At 42.5% G+C, this 18308-nt stretch overlaps 1 protein-coding gene across 2 annotated transcripts in view; it reads right to left on the bottom strand.

Annotated features, from left to right (window-relative positions):
• The window catches only part of ARHGAP18 (Rho GTPase activating protein 18), a 68347-nt gene extending 52606 nt beyond the window's left edge, over positions 1 to 15741 (bottom strand). Inside the window, exon 1 of one of the 2 annotated variants that reach the window (XM_059469092.1) lies at positions 15612 to 15741. In XM_059469092.1, the coding sequence (XP_059325075.1) occupies positions 15612 to 15691 (80 nt within the window). In that variant the 5' untranslated portion in view covers positions 15692 to 15741. Of the gene's footprint in view, positions 1 to 5830; positions 6006 to 15611 lie in introns of those variants that run through there. The other variant, XM_059469093.1, reaches the window with a different exon arrangement.
• Between the last annotated feature and the right edge of the window lie 2567 nt (positions 15742 to 18308).

Genomic DNA, 18308 nt, shown 5'->3' with positions numbered 1-18308 from the left:
GGGGCCAACCAGAGCAGGAGCTGCAGGGTGACCCTGAGTCCTTCACTCCCTGCTTCCCAGCTGCACTGCCTGACCACTCTGTCCTGTCCTCAGCCCTGGGCAGCACCCTGCTGGCTTTCCAGCACTGAAGTGAGCACCCATACACCCTAAAAATTAGGGAATCAGTCCATAGCAACAGCGAAGGGAGGTGATGAGGGGACTGAACATCTCCAGGCCACAGCTCAGGGACAAATACATCCTCCAAGCTCAGACAGGGTGACACAGCTGAGTCCCTTCCTACCAGAGGTATTAAAGTAAACTCCTTTTAATACTGCCTGCACTGAAAATGCACACTTGCAGCCTTAAAATTTTATGTGGATACAAGAAATATTTGATCATATAAGTAGCCAATTCTATCTTGCAGGATAAAGAATAATTCCTTTGCCAAAATAAAGCACCTGGACAAAGTCATTTGTAAAGAACTATAGAAGTGTTGACAGACTGACACAGAAATGGAATCACACACTTGTCATCATGAAAGTAGTTTAAAACATACAATGAAAGTCAACAGAGCAATAGCAATCGGTGTAGAAATTCTGTAACAGGAAATTTACAACACATTTTAACATAAAGATGAGAAGGAGACTTTCAAAGAAGAACAAACGCCCATATACCTAAATTATACTATTTTCTCAATTCTCAGTTCCCTAAATGCAAAACTTGTGTGTGTACTGTACAGCTTCTGCCACCCTTGTTGAGTGCTTGCACCAGACACGCTCTAATCTTCTCCATCTTTGAAGGTCAGGAAGGTCCAGTGAAGAACTTTGGGATATTTTCATTGACTGTGCCCTCTAGGCAACTGACTAAATTTTCCCTTTTTTGTTGTCTCATGGCACCTCCTGGGAAGTAAATCAGAATTATTTGTACAATGCCCTCTCAGAATAAATATGACCTTTACTACCAGTACGTACCCTACTGTTTTAAACAATGACATAATGAAGTAATGAAGCTGCCTCTTCATCAAGAGTGCCAAAGCAGTGCTTTAGTTCCAGTTCCTCCTTTGTCACACAAGCTTCACTCCTGTGCAACCTCAGAGTGCCCCAGGGGTGCTCCCAAGCACAACACCTCCAGGCCATGTCACCTCACATAAGGCCAACACTTCTCTGAGCAGCCTAAATCCACACCCCAACCAACCACACGCCAGACCCTGGGATCTCCCCATCCTTACCGGCAGGCTCCTCCAAGTCAGCACAAGCAGTAAGGCAGCCAGCCTGCTGTACATCCACTCCAATCCCGGGGAAGGGCAAAGGTGTCTCTCTACTAGGAGATTAAATGGGAAATTGCTACCAGGACTCGCAGAGGATCATGTGGTAACACTGAGCAGAGCCAACTAGACGCACAACTGAATCATGCCACCAGCCCAGCACAAAAGTTAACTCTCTGAGGCCACAGCAGAGAACAATTCTTTATTCAGAGACAGTGAGAGGTCTACATCCATGGAAAGAGCATCAGCACCACCTCAGCACTGTGCCTCCAGCCAATGGCTAGGTTTTCATCCCCCAGCAGACATGCAAAGTAACACAGTCATTTTTCGAGTAATTTACTTCCCAAAAATCAGTGCTCAATAATCTTGACATAGTAGAAGACTCGAGTTCCCAGAACTGTTCAAAGATCTTGGGATGAACCTTGTAATTAGTTTTTCCTTAATCCCATTTAATCCCAGAGGTAATTATTATTCTAATACATCCTATTGCAAGGCATCCTTTAAAGGAACAACAGTATATGGGGTCACATCTGTCCACTAGCCTGCCATAACTGGATATGCCAGGCACCTTGCCCTTCTTCCAAACTATCAAGCCAGGAAATCAGCGGCCAGCAGACCCTGGTGTACCTGGCTGAAGGAACATGCAAGACATGGTCCTCATATCTCCTTAACTTTAACAATGTTCCTCATATCTCTTTAACAATTTCCTCAGTGTTATGAAGATCTCGTAACAGCAGCAGCAGGCTGGTGACAAACTTGCAAAGCAGATGCTCTGAGAAAGCAAAACCTGTGGCACGAGGGATCCTCAGTAATGGAAAAACACAAAGCAATATCCTCCTCTGCTCTTAGGGTCACAAGCTTCCTCACTAAGAAACTAAATAGATATGAATCTCCTGTTAGCAGCATGGAACAGCTGAACATACCATGACAACTCACTGTAGTCCCACTCTCACATTCTTCTCTGATGGCAGCCAGCTGGAAGCCAACTGGATGACACATGGACTCACAAAGCTAGAAAAGCTTTTGGTGATGGTGGACTTCCTGAGGTAAAACTGCCAAGCTATTGTTTGACCCAGGCAGACTGCTATCAGTGATGGATACATCGTACCAAGGGATCAGGAAAAAGACCTGGGAAACTCATGCTCTACACCTCCAGAGCTAGTGAGGTCAGCCACAGGGCAGCTCACATATCACTAAATTAAAGTCTTTTTCTTGAAGATGACAAGGCAGGTTGGGACTTATTTTAAGTCATTTCCTTGTTTAAAGTACTAGCAATGGTTTCTTGTGAAAGCAGCAGCTTGAAATGGGACAAAGGTTCATCTCTGGCTAGCTAACAACAAGGCACACAATCAAAGTAATAGTTAACAATAAAAATCAAAGCTTTAAAATACTACAATTCCCTTACTAGTTACTGGGCAAAGTATTCATTCTACTTGCAAAAGTATCTTATGCTTTCGGGATATGTTTACCCAAAAAGTTTCAATTTTCCACCTTAAGTAAAAAAATCTAACTTCATACTAATATTTTGACTCAGATCAATTTCATCAGTCCTCAGAGGAATCTTGCTATAATTTAAATCACAAGCAAGTGACTAAAAGTTCTTAACACCAAACAGAAAATCATTCCATAAGGATGCAAAGACTATACTGGCATAAATGCATCTTTCAATTAAAAAAAAAGTAATGCACAAAAAAAAAAAAAAAAGAAGGATAAGTATGAAACATGTTTAGCGATTCCAGAGTCCTTCAAAAGTAAGGTAATGTCAACTGAAATAGAAACAGAGAATACTTTCTCATGTCAACAGTGCGGTGGTATAATGGAGCAAAAATACAATGGAAAACACAAGTGCTGCACAATACAGCTGATCACCCCCCACTGACCAACGCCCAGCCCATGCCTGAGCAGTGATCAGCCCCTCCTGGCCAGCTCCTCCCAGTTTATTTACTGAACATGACACTGTGCTGTGGAATATCCCTTTGTCCAGCTCAGGTCAGCTGTCCCGGCCTTGCCCTCTCCCAGCTTCTTACTCACCTGCTCGCTGGCAGAGCACGGGAAACTGAAAAGCCCTTGACTTACAGTAAGCTCTACTGAGCAACAACTGAAATATCAGTGTGTTATTGACATTATTCTTGTACTGATTCTAAACACAGCACTGTGCCAGCCACTAAAAGGAAAATTAACCCTCTCCCTGCTGAAACCAGGACAGCAGATGTAACCTTGATTCTTCCATTTAATAAGAACAGTATCTCTTCCTAGTGATTCGTGCAAGATAGTCTACCTGAAGAAATACTTATTAAATATTGAAGCTCCTCTGGATCAAACCTGAATTACATTTTTATGTTTTTTATATTTTTTTATACTTTATACATTTTTATATTTATGTGACAACTTGGAGGGTGAGAAAGAAATAGGTGCTCGAAAAAACCTCAGGAGACTAACATAACAGAGCACAATACAAAAGGCACCAACCTTGTCCAGAATCGGAGGCTGTGCCCACACCCTCCCACACACAGGGGGAAAAAATGAAATCAGAAGGCTGAACACCAAGGCAGGATCAAGGAAAGGTTTGTCAGCCTAGGCTCAAATTCATATGAGTACAGCTACACAGCTGTCTGATGGGGTGATGCTGGTGCTGGGCTACAGTCTGAGCACAGTGCAGGGGAGATGTGCCACCACTCAGCACAGCCCAGTAACCTGTCTCCCAGGAGGAAACCCAGCACTCATAAGCAAGGAGCACTGCTGTGGCTAAAAGATAGCCAAGAACCTGGTTCCAGGCGCCTACAAACATTTACACACAAGCTCAGACTACAGTACACAGTTTGAAAGGTTTGAAAAAACTGTCATTTAAGGTTGTTTATGTTGGGTGCTTTGTCACCCCACTTCATCTTGTTCCATCCTGCCCCATGCCCCACTTCTCACTGGCACAGCCCTGTGCTGACCACAACAGTCTGGCTCCAGATGCATTTTTTCATCCTAGCTAACTCTCACCTGCTAACTTCTGCAAAATCATACAACCAAAACTCAATTTATGCCTGATCTGAATGCCAGAGATTAAGTTGACACATATATTTGAAATAAAAAGAATTTTCAACAAGCATATTGAGGTCTGTGTTTACTGAGATCCATATCAAATAGTTCTGCAAACAGACATGAGCAAAAATATGTACGTTAATGTTTTCCTTATATTCCCTAATAGAGGATGACAAACCTTTCTGAAATGATCGCTTCAAAAACTCAAGTAAGACCAAAAAAACCTAAACACTGTGACAAATCACATGAATTTTAATACCATACATCTTCATAAGCTGTTTTCTAATTTCAAGTCCAAAGTACCAAATAGCAGCTTTCACAGCATGAAGCTCATCGTTCCCCATAAACTTTCATAAGCAGCTCCTACTTACTAGGAGAAAAAAAAAGACTCTGTGTTAGTTTGTTCTTGTAAGGAAGATGTAAATCCATCCACAGTAAGGATTTTAAACAAATACAGTCCCTTGCTTAGCTTTCACCTCAAAGGAGAACAATCACCATGCAAATACCCTTTTCAGAAAAGGGAAGGCAGGCACTGGACAGATGCCTGGATATTTTCATTAGTACATAGTATTATCAATTATTTGTATTTGTAAAATGTCCTGGATATTTAATATCTTAGTCTTTTTTACTCTTAAACCAGAAAATATTGCTGAAGTTGAAAGTTAGGTTGTGTTTCCTATAGATAATCATGCAAGCTATTCTGATTATCCTGGGAATGAGACATTCCCAATACAGTTTTCATGCACTACTTTGGGCACTAAGAAACCAAAGCAATCTCTCTAGTGCAAAGTTCAGAGCAAAGAAAGGTGTGTTTAAACAAAGCACAGATCAGCAAGCTTTTAAGAGCTTATCAGTGGATGACCAACCCTAATTTAGAAACTGCATTTTTATTTACCTCATTAGAGTCTGTGCGAATCCAGGCTGGGCTTTTGTTTTTTTTTGTTTTTTTTTCTGGTGAGGCAGGCTGCATGTGACACGTGCAGGCAGCGAGGGAAAGGCAGGTTATCAGCAGCTCTGCAGCAGGAGAGCAGGTGCTCCCTCCAGTGCAATGCACCTGGACTCCAAGGATCTGTTCTCACATCACAGCCTGCCTTTTGCAGGCAAAGGCCGTGCACAACTGAACACTGAACAGCCTGAGCCAGGACTAAATGAGCTGGAGATGAATCTAGCACCAGCTTTAGAGTGGTTGTTTAAGGACAAGTTGTACCTGAACTGACTAAAAACCTGCCAGTACAAAGTTAAGACATCAAGTATCTTCTCAACGAAACTGAACCAATGGAGCTAAATTATTTCAGACAAGCATCTCACAGGATGTGGCCATAGCCACTACCAGGACTCACAAAAATGAGTTAACTTATCAAATCACAGCCCCACAGAGAGCACATGAAGCTGGCACAGATGTAGGCTACTGCCAGAGAATTCTGGCAAACCCTCCTTTCCTGGGAATTTCCTTCACTCCCCTTGTGCCAACACTATCACTGATGAAGTAACTTGCTGAGTTAGATTTGGACTAAACTGTCCAGAAACAACTTGCAAAAATTACTGCTTTTAGTTTACCTTTTTGTTAATCCAGCTCAACCTACTTCAGCCAACTCAGAAATGCCAGTCAGGGTAATAAAAATATTAGGAAGTTCCAAGTGAGAGACGAAAAGAAACTCTACTTCCAGGGGCATTCCCCAATCTTTTCTGTAGGGGTGATACAGTATGGGTAAATGAAGATGTTATAGAATACACTCTTACCCCTAAAGAGTTGCAGCGGAGCCAATTATTAAGGATTGGGAGCAGGCCTGACTTTAACAGGCCACAGCTGTAGCCAATCAGCAGAGTGTTATAAAAGAGTGGATTGGTGGGAACTGGAGTCACTTGGCTGCTGCAAGGACAAGGAAGAGTCAGTACCTTGAGAAGCTGCCTATGAGAAACATCAAGGAGGCATGAAACTCTAGCAGTATGGAACCCTTGCAATGTAATGGCACTAGAACTCTTGGCATATAATGACAATGCATTTCAGCACCCATTTATCTCAACCTACAATGACCATGACTTGCAGCCACCATCACTGCACATCAAACAGTGCAGTGTTCAGAACAAACCCTAGGAAACACTCTGAGAGGAAAGCAAAAGTTTCGTCACATACTATCTCTTTTCAACCGAACATGAAGACCTTCCTCAAGTCTACCTGAAATGCAGGCTTCTCAGGAGAAGATAACACAGGCAAGCCACCCAAATGAGTTTAGCAGGACATTAAAACCCACCCTCGGGATGGAGTTATAATGATGCTGGTGACCACTCCCATAATGATAACACCATTATCAGCATTTCCTTATCTGGCTGTGGCAAGGACAAGCAGGTTGAGAGGCTCCAGAAGCTACACTACAGATCTGTAGGACCTCTCACCCTCTTAGCAACTGCAGAAACAGAAAGCATCTTCCACTGGCAAGTGGTAACCATAGCTCTGGTGTCCTGTCCTGCTGTGACTGGCCTCTGAGACACAGCTCTGTGTGTGTGACAGCAGTGACAGAGCTTCCTCTCTGTTCAGTAGCCAAAGCTTCTTGTTCCAAGCCTCTTGCTTTGTACTTGGAATCACAGACTCAACTACAGCTATAACCATAATTACTACATGAATTCTTGGGCTACCTCAAGCCTACAAGAACTTTTGCTTTATTTGTGCAGCTAAAAATTTAACCTTGCATTTTCTTAATCCAGAGCAAAGCTCCCTGTTACCTCTAGATACAGTATACTCCTGGACCTTGCTGTTGTACTATATTAAAGGTAAAGAATTTCTGACAGATGATACTTCATCAGTACCCTTGAGTCCCAACATTATGTAGTTCTAACAACTACATAAAAATCTGCTAAAAACCATCAACTGAGTAAAAACACTAAAAACTGGGCAATGTACCTTACTAAACACATACTGCTGAACATTGACCAAGCAATCCTCACACTTCATCCTAATTATTTTCCTTTTTTGCAATTAGGGATATGAATTCAAAATATCTGACTTCCCAAAGCCAGAGTAAAACCTGTCAGGGTGGTTTAGGGACTGCTGGACTGGAAGAAAAAGGAGTTGGAGGAGTGATAAATTGAAATTCTTATTGGTGCTAAATCAAGCAAAAGTGCTAACTGTTCTGCTGCAGTTGGGCAGTGAGTGTGCATGACAAGGTCTTTATTTATTTATTTGTTGAAGACAACGCTATTCTTACTTTGTTGCTTTCTCGAGTATGCTGTACCTTCAACCACTATTCTAAGTATGCTAAAAACATTCAGATTTGCTCCTACTCAAATACTTCATTGCAAATACTTCACCCCAAATGGTTTTAAGTTTCCCAAGCATACTGGGGGCCCTATGAAGGAAACATTTTTAACATATTTTTATTGTCATCCTTTGGCCTAAGAAGCCTCCCTAGGAAGGAAGTCTGTTGAAGAAAGATGACAGATAAAATATCTGAAATTATCAAAAAATCATTTCTAGTCTAACAGGACTGGGATGCTGTATCAGGGAAGGCAGGGAACAGTCACAGAACAAGAGAGAATAATGAGCAGCCTACCCTCATGTGAAAATGCAGGTACATACTCTATCTGTGCATGCTTTTATTCTGCTGTAATACAAGACAGCTAGCCCAAAACAATAACCAAGGAATAAGTTCATAGCTTCAACTTTTTTGGGAGTGCAGAAGTGCCCATCCCATAAGCTGCTCATGAAAAATGATGGCTAAAATTGTACTTAAGGAATTAATCAAAGCTGTCTATTTTTTACACATCCCTAAAAAACAACACCCCCTCCCTTTTTTTTTTTTTTTGCCTATTTATTTGGCTCTAAGTATTTAAATTCTCTGCCTGAATATCATTATTTTGAAACCACGACTCTAAGGCAGGTTCACTGCAAAACCAGCAGCCCTCACAAAATAGCCTGTTGGCACACTGCGAGTACTCAAAGCTTATGAGCAGGGTATTTTTCTTCCCCTGGCAAAGCAGATTTACTGAGGAGTCTGGAATGACAGTCAGTGAGTCATGCACAGCCAAATCTGCAACACCACTCACAGCGGGGAGCTCGCAGTATCACTCACTTATTGTAATTACAGCCTCCCTTCAGCTGGAGCCTTTCAGAGACCAAAAAAAACCTAAGGTGCACTTTTAGTAATTCCAAAGAAAAAAAGCACCCACAATAGAGATGGGTGCCGGCACTACAAATGTTACCCAAACATGTAGGAGTAACCTTTCAAAGCCTTACAGCTTTCAGCTCCTGCTTCACTAGTGCCAGTTACAAAACAAGAGTAAAATATTGGCAATAGTAATAGTTTATAACATTGTTTATCTAGTGCCAATATCAGCAGACTCAAAATACCATTAGTCTTATTCAAAAACAAATTTAACAATTCTGCTCGTCAAAGAGAAAGAATTTAGAGAACAATTAACTATTCTACTATGTCACTCTTAGAACACTGGAGTTCAGATTTACACAGCTCTTCTGCCACTTTGCTGACCAGTTCCATTCCAGTTTTGCATAAAGTCTGCATGTTTATAACAGCAGACTAGTACTATATTGCATTATGCTCAGTATCATCAATATTTGCACACACTCAAGCAAAAAAAGAGAAGGCACATAATAAAAATATACAAAAGGCTTTGTTTCCCATTCCTAATAGTTAGAAAACCATGACATCTCATATTCTGTATGAGATAATATAAATAAAAAAGAAAGGCTGTATACAGGCCCTGATTCCCTCTTTTATGGTATGTCGCTCTATTGATTGAGCAGAGTTACTCTTGTTTGTATCTAAGGGTCTGTCTAACACAAAATAGAACTCAATAGATTGTTTGCCCTGATAGTGAAGGACATTAAATCAAATCTACACCCACAACATAAAATAATCTAAGTCACCTGTAGAACTGGGCTTGTTGAAATAACGTTTTATCACCCTGACAGCTGCTGAATGGATGTCTCAGTGCAAGACACAGTTACCATGTCTGCACAATGAGGACTGCACTGAAAGAGCTTCAGCAGATCTAGGACTCAAAAATGACATGGAAATTGAATTCACCAAGATTCTTCGAAAAACAAGATGACATGACTGCAGTATACAGAACTGGCTAAAGTGGTAATCTGCAGCAAAGAAGTGATTTTACTTGTATTGGTGACACTCACAAGACTGACACTGAAGTACTACTGCATATAATTCCTGCTGGGGGCTGGGGGGAGGACAAGCAAAGTAGGAGGGCAAATGTAAAGATGGGTGCTAAAATGATGAAGAAAAGTGTCACAAAAAAGACCTTCAGCCTGAAGAAACAAAGGCTCAAAGAGAATTGTTTGCTCCACACACCAAGATAAAATTGAGTGGAAAGCTGACTATAGGTAACAGGCACTAGGACAGCTTTCTAATGGGTTGGCAAGACATAGCAAGTACCAAAGGTAGGAGCAAGATAAATTCAAAGCAGAAATAAGGAGCAAACTGGAAGATGGAGAACCCCATGAAGCAGGAATCCAGAATCAAGGAAGCAGGAAATGTTGGGATACCACATTTTGTGGTCAGTAGATCCAGTTACTGGGATTAATACATCAGTAACCAAGCAACACATTAAGGGTCTGCCATACTATCCATACTTACACATGAAGTGGACTATATGGCAGAATATGCATGAAGTACAAAAGACACAAAAGCAATTCCAAATAAAGCAACTTCGTGCCTTGTTGCCTGTCAGCTCTACCTGAAGATGTTGGTAAGCCCTGGACAACGAACTCTGTTCAAATTAGCAGGCAAACCCAAGGCAGGAAAGGTTTTTCTAATGCATTCAGATGAAGACTGTGCTTACGCAAAACCTGTAGCAGATAAAAAGACTGCGATGGTTTTGTAAAGTCAGCTGTAATGGGACAGATCTCTGCCCTGCAGATAGTTCCTTCTGCTTTTAAGAAGCAAAGCAACAGATGGAAGGTACAGTCAGGGCCATCCAGATACTAGCATCACAAAAGGTTACAGGGGTTAGGAACAACAATTGCTGTGATGAGAGGGGCAGGGACCTGGAATCCCTTCTGTACAAGCAGATTGCAAATGAAATTGTAAAATGCTCCACCAACTCAAGGCAGTTGTGAGTAATCAGCTTGTGAGTTTGCTGCTTGTACACTGAGCATTATATGTATCCCTCAGAGTACTTTACTCCTTTATACTGAATTTCACTGGTTTTCAATTCCAAGAGTGAGTCACTGGTAGGAAAAGAAGGGGAAAAGAATGAAAACTTTTCTCTGAAATAAAGGAGATGGAAAATGACCTTGGAAAAAAGCATGATTTTGTGCTTACTACTAGATTTCTTGTTGGCTTAAGATACCAACTATTAGACTTCAGATTAAACTGAGTAAACATTTGAACAAAAAATCAGGCAGATTATTCCAGTAAGGAAAGAATAAACTCCACTTGCATGGTTGATCTGTAATGTCTATTATGGTCAATGTTCGAAAAAGCCTATCTTGTGGGCAGTTCACAGCAGAAGTCTGTTATTTTTTCATGCTCAAAGGACATCTGTAATTTGAGTTTCTCACTAAGAGATCAAACAGCAAATGAGGTATTTAGACCACGGCTGTCTGTAGAAAACATCAAATATTTTATGTCCCTTGCTCATCCCCAAAATTGAATGCATGCTACCACTACTAAGTCTGTAAAGCCCATATTTACAAAGATATATAAAATTAATACTTTTGTTTATGCAGACTTATACAGTAACCCACAAAAAGAGGCACTTCACTACAACAAAACCCAACTGAGTCTGCCTGGTTTCACTGCTATACAGACCCAAGCTTCAGCTGGTGTCTCCCAGAATCAGGTGGATTCAGAAACAAAAGCAGGATAGTGAAATTCAAGGGCTGCAGGCCCTGAATAGCAGGTGCCACTGAAGAGAGGAGACCTGAGGCGGCAGCAATCTCCTCTCTTACAACACTCTTTTCCAGAACTGGCCCAGGGTTTAGTTCCATCTCAGGGAAACTCAACTTGTTCTCATTTTGCAAGTGAGTACCAGCAAACCAAAGGCAAGATTTAAAAAAGGCAAAGAAGGGAGAAGGCACAGAACTGCAGAGCCTCTGAGGAAGAGCAGCCATGTCCTAGGATCTGTGAAACATTGGACTTTTTCTTAAATTATCAGCAATATGAAGATTTTCAAGCTCTTTGGAAACATAGGAAGTCAAACAGGCACTGGCTTGCAAAGCTCCCAAACTGAAACCGGTCCTCCAGTGAAAGTTAATGCAGTGCACTGAAGCGGCAGCAGAAGCACTCATGCTGGTGAGCAAGCTGGGTGACTCACTGGAAACAGATACAGGGAGGCTCTCACATGACAGGCTGGTGCAGCACAGGAGACATCACGGAACAGCAGCATCCCAAACAGGAGAGAGGCATGGAGAGAAAGCAACTCTGCCTTCAGTGGCCAACACCTTCAGAATCCTTTATCTATTACTCACTTTGCAATTGAGGCTTGGCACGCAGCAGAAGTTTATTTGCCTCATGCACTGGTGTGTTGGTGCAGCTCAGTTACTTCTGCATGCACATTGCAGAAGTAGATTTTATAAATCTACTCCTCATGCACTGAATACTCCAGGCTTGGTCTCAGCCTTATAATCACATTCAAAAAACATTTTGACGTACATATGTTTACACACACACACACATCCACTCACTCCTTAGGACAGAAACAGTCCTGTAGAAGACTCTCTGGATGGCATTTGATTCCTGAGGATAAGCCCACGCAGCCATATGAAGAGAATGTTATCGAAAACAGCTACATGTGGCTGGCAAATATGACACAGACCTGTGGTGCCTTCTGCCATAGCAGACGGGGTAAAATGCCAGAGGAACCTAAATGGCACTGCAAACCTATGCTTACAGGTTTGCATGTTTCATGTACAAGGGTGACATGCTTACACTCAGTCACTGAAACAGTTTTGGACTGAAACCTGTCTGATTCACTCTTGGTTTCCCCAGCCCATGTAATAGAAACCCATAAAAAGACAGAAATTATTTAAAACTTTGTGCATGGAAACCATGAAGAAAAGGAGATGTAACCAAAATGCAAGTAGCATGACAGCCAATAGGGCATTGCTGAATCTAACAGGTTAAAACTTCAAAGTAAGTGAATTAAGGAAATACGGAAAAGAGAGCTGTTATTAAACTTGAATTTGATACTGTGTATCGTGCCTTTTGATTTTTCCAAGAAAGTTTTTAAACTTAATAAATATTAATAAATATTTAGGTAGACCACAGAAATCACACACAACCAATATCTACACCATATAAAGATAATCCTTTAACTGCTATGTTACAGCAAAATAAACTTCTCTACGGCAAAGACAGCACTTCTGATCCTATTTTATGCATCATTACTGTTAAGACAATATTCCTAAACTGACAAACTTGGAAGTAATCACTCTGAGGCTGTTGTAGATTTTAGCCTACTGAACCAATGGTACGGTAAGCCTTTACAAAAAAGTATTTCATAGACTTATTGTGCCTTTAAAGGGCCAAAAAAATCCAGAATAGACAAGTAGCTCAACAATCTATTAAATCAGTAAAATTTTAAGTCTTATGAAGCAAGAGTTCTCATATGCCCAAAGGAAAAAAACGAGTAGGAAGAATAGCTCTTTCTTTCCTACGATGTCACTTTGTCTGGAACACTGCCAACATACTGCTTTTTCCAAGAGGAACCAGTGTCATGCTTCCCTACAAAGATAAAGCAATTTCTAACACACACTGTCTTAAATGCCTATGAAAAAAATAATTCAGCATAGTTTCTCTATTATTCTTTCCAAAAGGGCTGCTTCATTTCAGCTGGTACCGTATTACATTGGCTTCCTAATATTCTGATCCCTGGTAAAATTTATAGAATTTTCAAATTAGTAGTGAGATGCTAACCTAGATATTGAAAGTTGTTCTAATTTTGTTATTTTTTTAAAAGGCAAAATAAGCTAAATTTCACATCAACAGCAAAATACAAAATCTGGACTGCAGAACTGATCCACTTGCACACTATGAAAAGCCTAATAGAAGAACTTATTTCCATTAAATATTTCAGAATTATATGGGTTTGGGCATTATTAGTATCATGCAACTCTGCAAATCTTGGGAATGTTGACAAAGAAAGAATGTAGTTAGAATAACTGGAGGGAGTGGATGGGAGAGAAATCCCACAGAAACCTTACAACATTTCAGGAAAGTTTTGTTTGTTTGTTTCTAAAAAGACCAAAAGAGAACCAGAAGTGGCCACTCCCCTCTTTCTCTGTTCCCATGAAAATACTCCCAATCTCCCTCGCTTCAGAAGTGGGAAGACGCTGGGGATGCACAGCAGGACGGAGTGGGTCAACCAGGAGCATGGAGTTCAGATTCTGGTTAATAAAAACAGGAGAAACAGACCTAAGGTTCAAATTTAGAGTGGCACAGCAGAAAGGCAGTGAGGTATTCCACGATTTTAGTTTAATGAGCTAAGTGGCAAATGCACATGGGCTGGAAAGCTGTACTACTGCTGTGGTGGAACATGGGCAAACTAACTGTGGGAATCCTCTGCTCTGCACAGCTGAAACATGCCCATTTGTTTGCTATAATTACAGAAATGAGACCACTTTTCCCATTCATTTCCCCTTCTCTTAATCCCAAACCAGAAGAATTTGTGAAGGATTGCTATACTCGTTTGGCAATGTCCCAGCTTACCCAGGAGGCCATCAGCAGAAGCAGCTGCAGAGGAGCTGGAATCTCACGAGATTGCTGCTCCTAATGGTGTGGCATTAGCACAGGAGACAGGTTTCCTAACACACAGAGAGGGACTGTGCTCATGTATCTCAGGCCTCTAGGGACAAGAGTCTGCTGCTTAGAGCCATGTGTCCAGAAAGCTACATGTAAAAAAAGGGGAACCAATAATAACAGATACACAGATCTTTACTCAAAAGTGATCCCAAGGAGCAGGGAAAGCATTTTTTTAACTTATCTCTCCACATCCATGGGGAGTTCGATGGGAGTTATCTGAAGCAAAGAAACACCACAAACAATAACAGAGAAGTTTTTGGATTCTGTGACTTTTTGAAAAAATATTCATTATTTTGTATTCCATTGAAAATGGCCAGGTCTGCAGCGCCCTACAGGTGTAGCTAAGGTGACATCAGGACTTCAAGTGAGGCTGATAAATAACATTAGTCATGGAGAAGGAAGTACCTCAACCAAAAGAGAACTTTGTGGTTCTAACAATGGGTAGGAGGAATTTTTCAGTTCACTCCTTGCTCCTGTTGTGGACTCTTGGTGTGACAGGTCACAGTGCATTTTATCTTTTCTCCAGGGTGACCCACTGTACTGCCTGCTACCTTCTTTTAATCAGACTAGAATCTCTTTGATGACACATGCTCTTCCTATGCACACATGGAAACAGTATGCCAGTTTCAATACCTTCCCAGTTTCAGCTGGCTTCTCAGCATTATTAAAAGTCCCATCTTTATCAATGGGACCTTTGTTGACAATTTCAGCAAAGAAGAGGCAAGACTGAATGGGCCATAAGGACAAAAGTCAGTCCTTTACACAGAAGTTCCTCTGGTCATTGCCATGGAAAAGCCAGCAGTGACTTCTGCCTATATCACACGTGCTGTGAGTCACCTCCTAGTAGGTCCTCAGCCCTCGTGTATGTGAAACCGGCTTCTTGTCCGTTATCAGTTTCAATGACAAATGCTTTTAAAAGTTTGTCTCATTATTGCCTACACCTTCGTCCCGTTTATCACATTAATTTTTTTAAATTAAAAAAAAAAAGGCAAGTTACAAAGACACAAAGTAGTAAACCACAAGTAGATGATAGGAAAATCTACGCACAGCGTCCCACGGACACCCAGATCCCAAAACCACTGACGTCCAGCGCGCCGAGGCCACGGGACAGCCCCAAACGCTCCCCGCTCCGAGCCTTAAACCGCTCCGGCCAGAACAGCTCGGGTTTAACACCGACCACGCAGCCGGGCGGCCACGGGATTTTCTTGGACACAAACGCCTTAACAACAGCCGGCGGCCGCTGTTTGCACTCGGCTCTCGGCACACCAGCACAACTCCTGGGGTCTCCTCGACGCGCGGAGCTTATTACAGAAACGGGTGACAAAAAACCCAAACCAACTAACCAACAAAGGAAAAACCCTTTGGGAGCTGCGGGACAGCGCAGACCCGGGGAAACCCTTTATCCCCGGGGCCGGAGAAAACACCTTCTCCCGCGCAACAGGTTCGCGCTGAGCCGGCCGCGCTCCTCCTCCGCGGCGCGGCAGCCGGAGCCGCCCCCGCCGAGCGCACCTGCCGCGGGCAGCGCCCTCCTGCCCTCCTCGCCGCCCGCCCGAGCCTCCACTCACCCGCCGGGGGCGTCGCCGGCCCCGCTGCTGGGGTGGTAGGCGGTGAGGACCACGGCGCGGGAGCCGGACCGCCAGCTCATGGCGCTCGCCGCCGCATCCCTTCTGCAGACACCGAGGCGGAGCGGGGCGGCTCGGCTGCGGCCCGGCGCGGCCCAGCCTCCAGCCGGCAGCGCGGCGGGGCAGGGCCGGGTGACGGCAGCGCTTCCTGCGGCCCGGCGGGGCCGTGCGCCTCCTCCCGGCCCGGGAACCCCGCGGGAGAGGGCGGCGGGAGCGAGCGGCCGCCGGGAACCGGGGCCGCCTCATGGCTCTGTGCGCTCCCTCACGCCGCGGGCTGTGGGGAACCAGCGTGCTCCGGGCAGGCTGGGGATGGTGTGAAGGTGTCGCTCAGACATCCGTCAATTAATGAAGAGTCGCTGCCCTTTCGGCCTGGGTCAGCTGCCACGGCAGAACTGCCGCGCCTCGAGGCTGCCGTGTGCGGCAATAAGAAAAATAAAAGAATGTGTTCAGCGTTTGCTTTGTGCATGATCTATTTTACTGAATCGCAAGAGTATCTGGTGATTGCTTTAAGTTTTCATACGCACACAAAAAAAAAAAGGTTGTTTTTTTTTAAATAACAGGTTCTCATAATAAAAATCACAACAAGGGATAATGTCAAGCAAGGACACTGCTGACTGAGTTGCCTCAGACCTTCTAGGCCTTAAATAAGACAATGTTAGCTCCACAATTGCATTGAGTCGGCCTTTTTGGTGGGCAAATTCTTTTCTGTGCCTCAGCACAGGCTCTGATGAGATGGGACTCACTGCCTTGGTATTAGTTTTGAATTGGTAGGCAAGACCTCTAACGCAACACCCAAAACCTGTTTGGTTTTTTCCATGGCAACATGTAAATGCACATACGCTATTTATGTTTGTAATTTGTGCCCTCGTTCACATATGCACATGATTTGTCTGAATTATTATCAGTTTGTTCTACAAGTGAATGGGTCAGCTTCACTTGAGATGAGTGTAATTTGCATTGTGTTTACTTTTTTTCCTTTCAAAACAAACAAATCATGCAACTGCTTTGCTTGCAGTTAAAATCTGCCAAGCTTGGTGCTGAGCTCTGTGAGGTATTCTGAAGTGCGTGGGCATCAAGTTCTGAACCTTCGCTCTTTTAACCCTGTACCTAAATTGGAACGCCGCATGCAAGGTTGTGGATGGACCACGCAGTTTTCTGTGCAGCTGTTCCGCAGTGCAGAGCTGCCATGCAGGAGCAGCACAGAAATCCTAAAGTGTCACAAAGTGTCCTACGGCCACTGTGAAGTTGGTCCCAGCAGAGAAGCAAACAGTGGTCATGTTTGAGCAAGATCAGTTTGTCCTCTTGAGTCCTTGATATTTACAGCTGGTGACTTTGGAGAGACAATAGTCAGAGAAACAGAATTTTGCCATTGATGATGGACTTCTACAGAGCGCCAAACAGGAAGCCCCGATTCCTTTAAAAAGGGTAAAGTCACCATTAAATTTTGAGAAGAGTCCCAACATTACAAGCACAGGAAAACTTGGATGTCATTAAATAGGCCAACCATTACAGAGTTCCCTTTTAATTTCTCACACACCTGAGGGTCACGTGCTGCCTTAGTTTTAAAACCATATGAACTATTGAAAGGGGGGTGGGTTTTGATAAAGCCTGCATCTTCTGTGGTTTCTTGGATGCTTTATGTGTAGGCAGCTAGCCAAAATGTTTTGGTTAAAATATCTTTTGTATTGTTATTTTTTAATCAAAATTTTCACATGTAATCTAAAAAACCCAATTTATTGCAATGACATTAGTACCAACAAATAAACTTGCATATAAATTAGAAAAAGGAATAGGTCAATTTTTAAGTATGTGATTCCTTAAATTTTTAATATTTACAATGCATAGGAAAGAGGCTGCCTCACCTCCACAGATGTTCTCCTTCTGCAAACGGAATGGGTAAAAGAGAAGGCACAGCTTCAGTGCAGCTTCAGCAATAGCTTAATACCATGGTTACAACAGTTTAACTAGCAGTATGCACCAAAAGCACCGAGACAAATTGTCTGCATGTACCTACACACAAAAACAAGGACATGAAACCACTGCAAAACTTAGGACTGTGAAAAGATTTTGCTGTACTCCCATTGCAAAGGTATTGCACTCTCTCTGCATCTCATGCTGTGTCCCAAAGGCAAAAATTAGCCTAACTTCTCACACAAGCATGCAAACAAGACTTCTGTTTTCACAGCTCAAGTTAGAAATACATCAGCATGAGGTGAGAAAACATCCTATTAACGTATGTTAGCACTCCTATCTGCTGGTGCATTTGTCTCTTTCTTTAAATGCACACGTGCTCAATTGTTAAACAGCATAGGCAGAATGCAAAATTACTTTCAGAAGGACCCGTTTCTTTCCTTTTAAACTAAACCAGAAAAACCAAACATAAATACCAGGGTCCTTAGGTCCTGGCCTTGTCTAAAGCTTCAGCTAACTGGTTGCATGCCAAACAGTTAGCTATAAAACTTCCTTTAAAATATAACTAAAATAAAATAGAAATAAAAGTAAAATATTTAGAGAATTCCATGTCTAATGAGTGCTTTCCAAAGCCCTTTGCCCAAACTATATCTATTATGTGCTATAAGAACAAAAATGTAAACTGCTTTTTCTTTGATAAGCATCTTAAAACACATCATTAAAGCTCAC

The sequence above is a fragment of the Ammospiza nelsoni genome, chromosome 3, assembly GCF_027579445.1.
Source record: "Ammospiza nelsoni isolate bAmmNel1 chromosome 3, bAmmNel1.pri, whole genome shotgun sequence".
Classification (NCBI taxonomy): Eukaryota; Metazoa; Chordata; class Aves; order Passeriformes; family Passerellidae; genus Ammospiza; species Ammospiza nelsoni.
The sequence above is the reverse complement of the archived record's forward strand: the minus strand, read 5'-3'. Positions and strand labels throughout refer to the sequence as shown.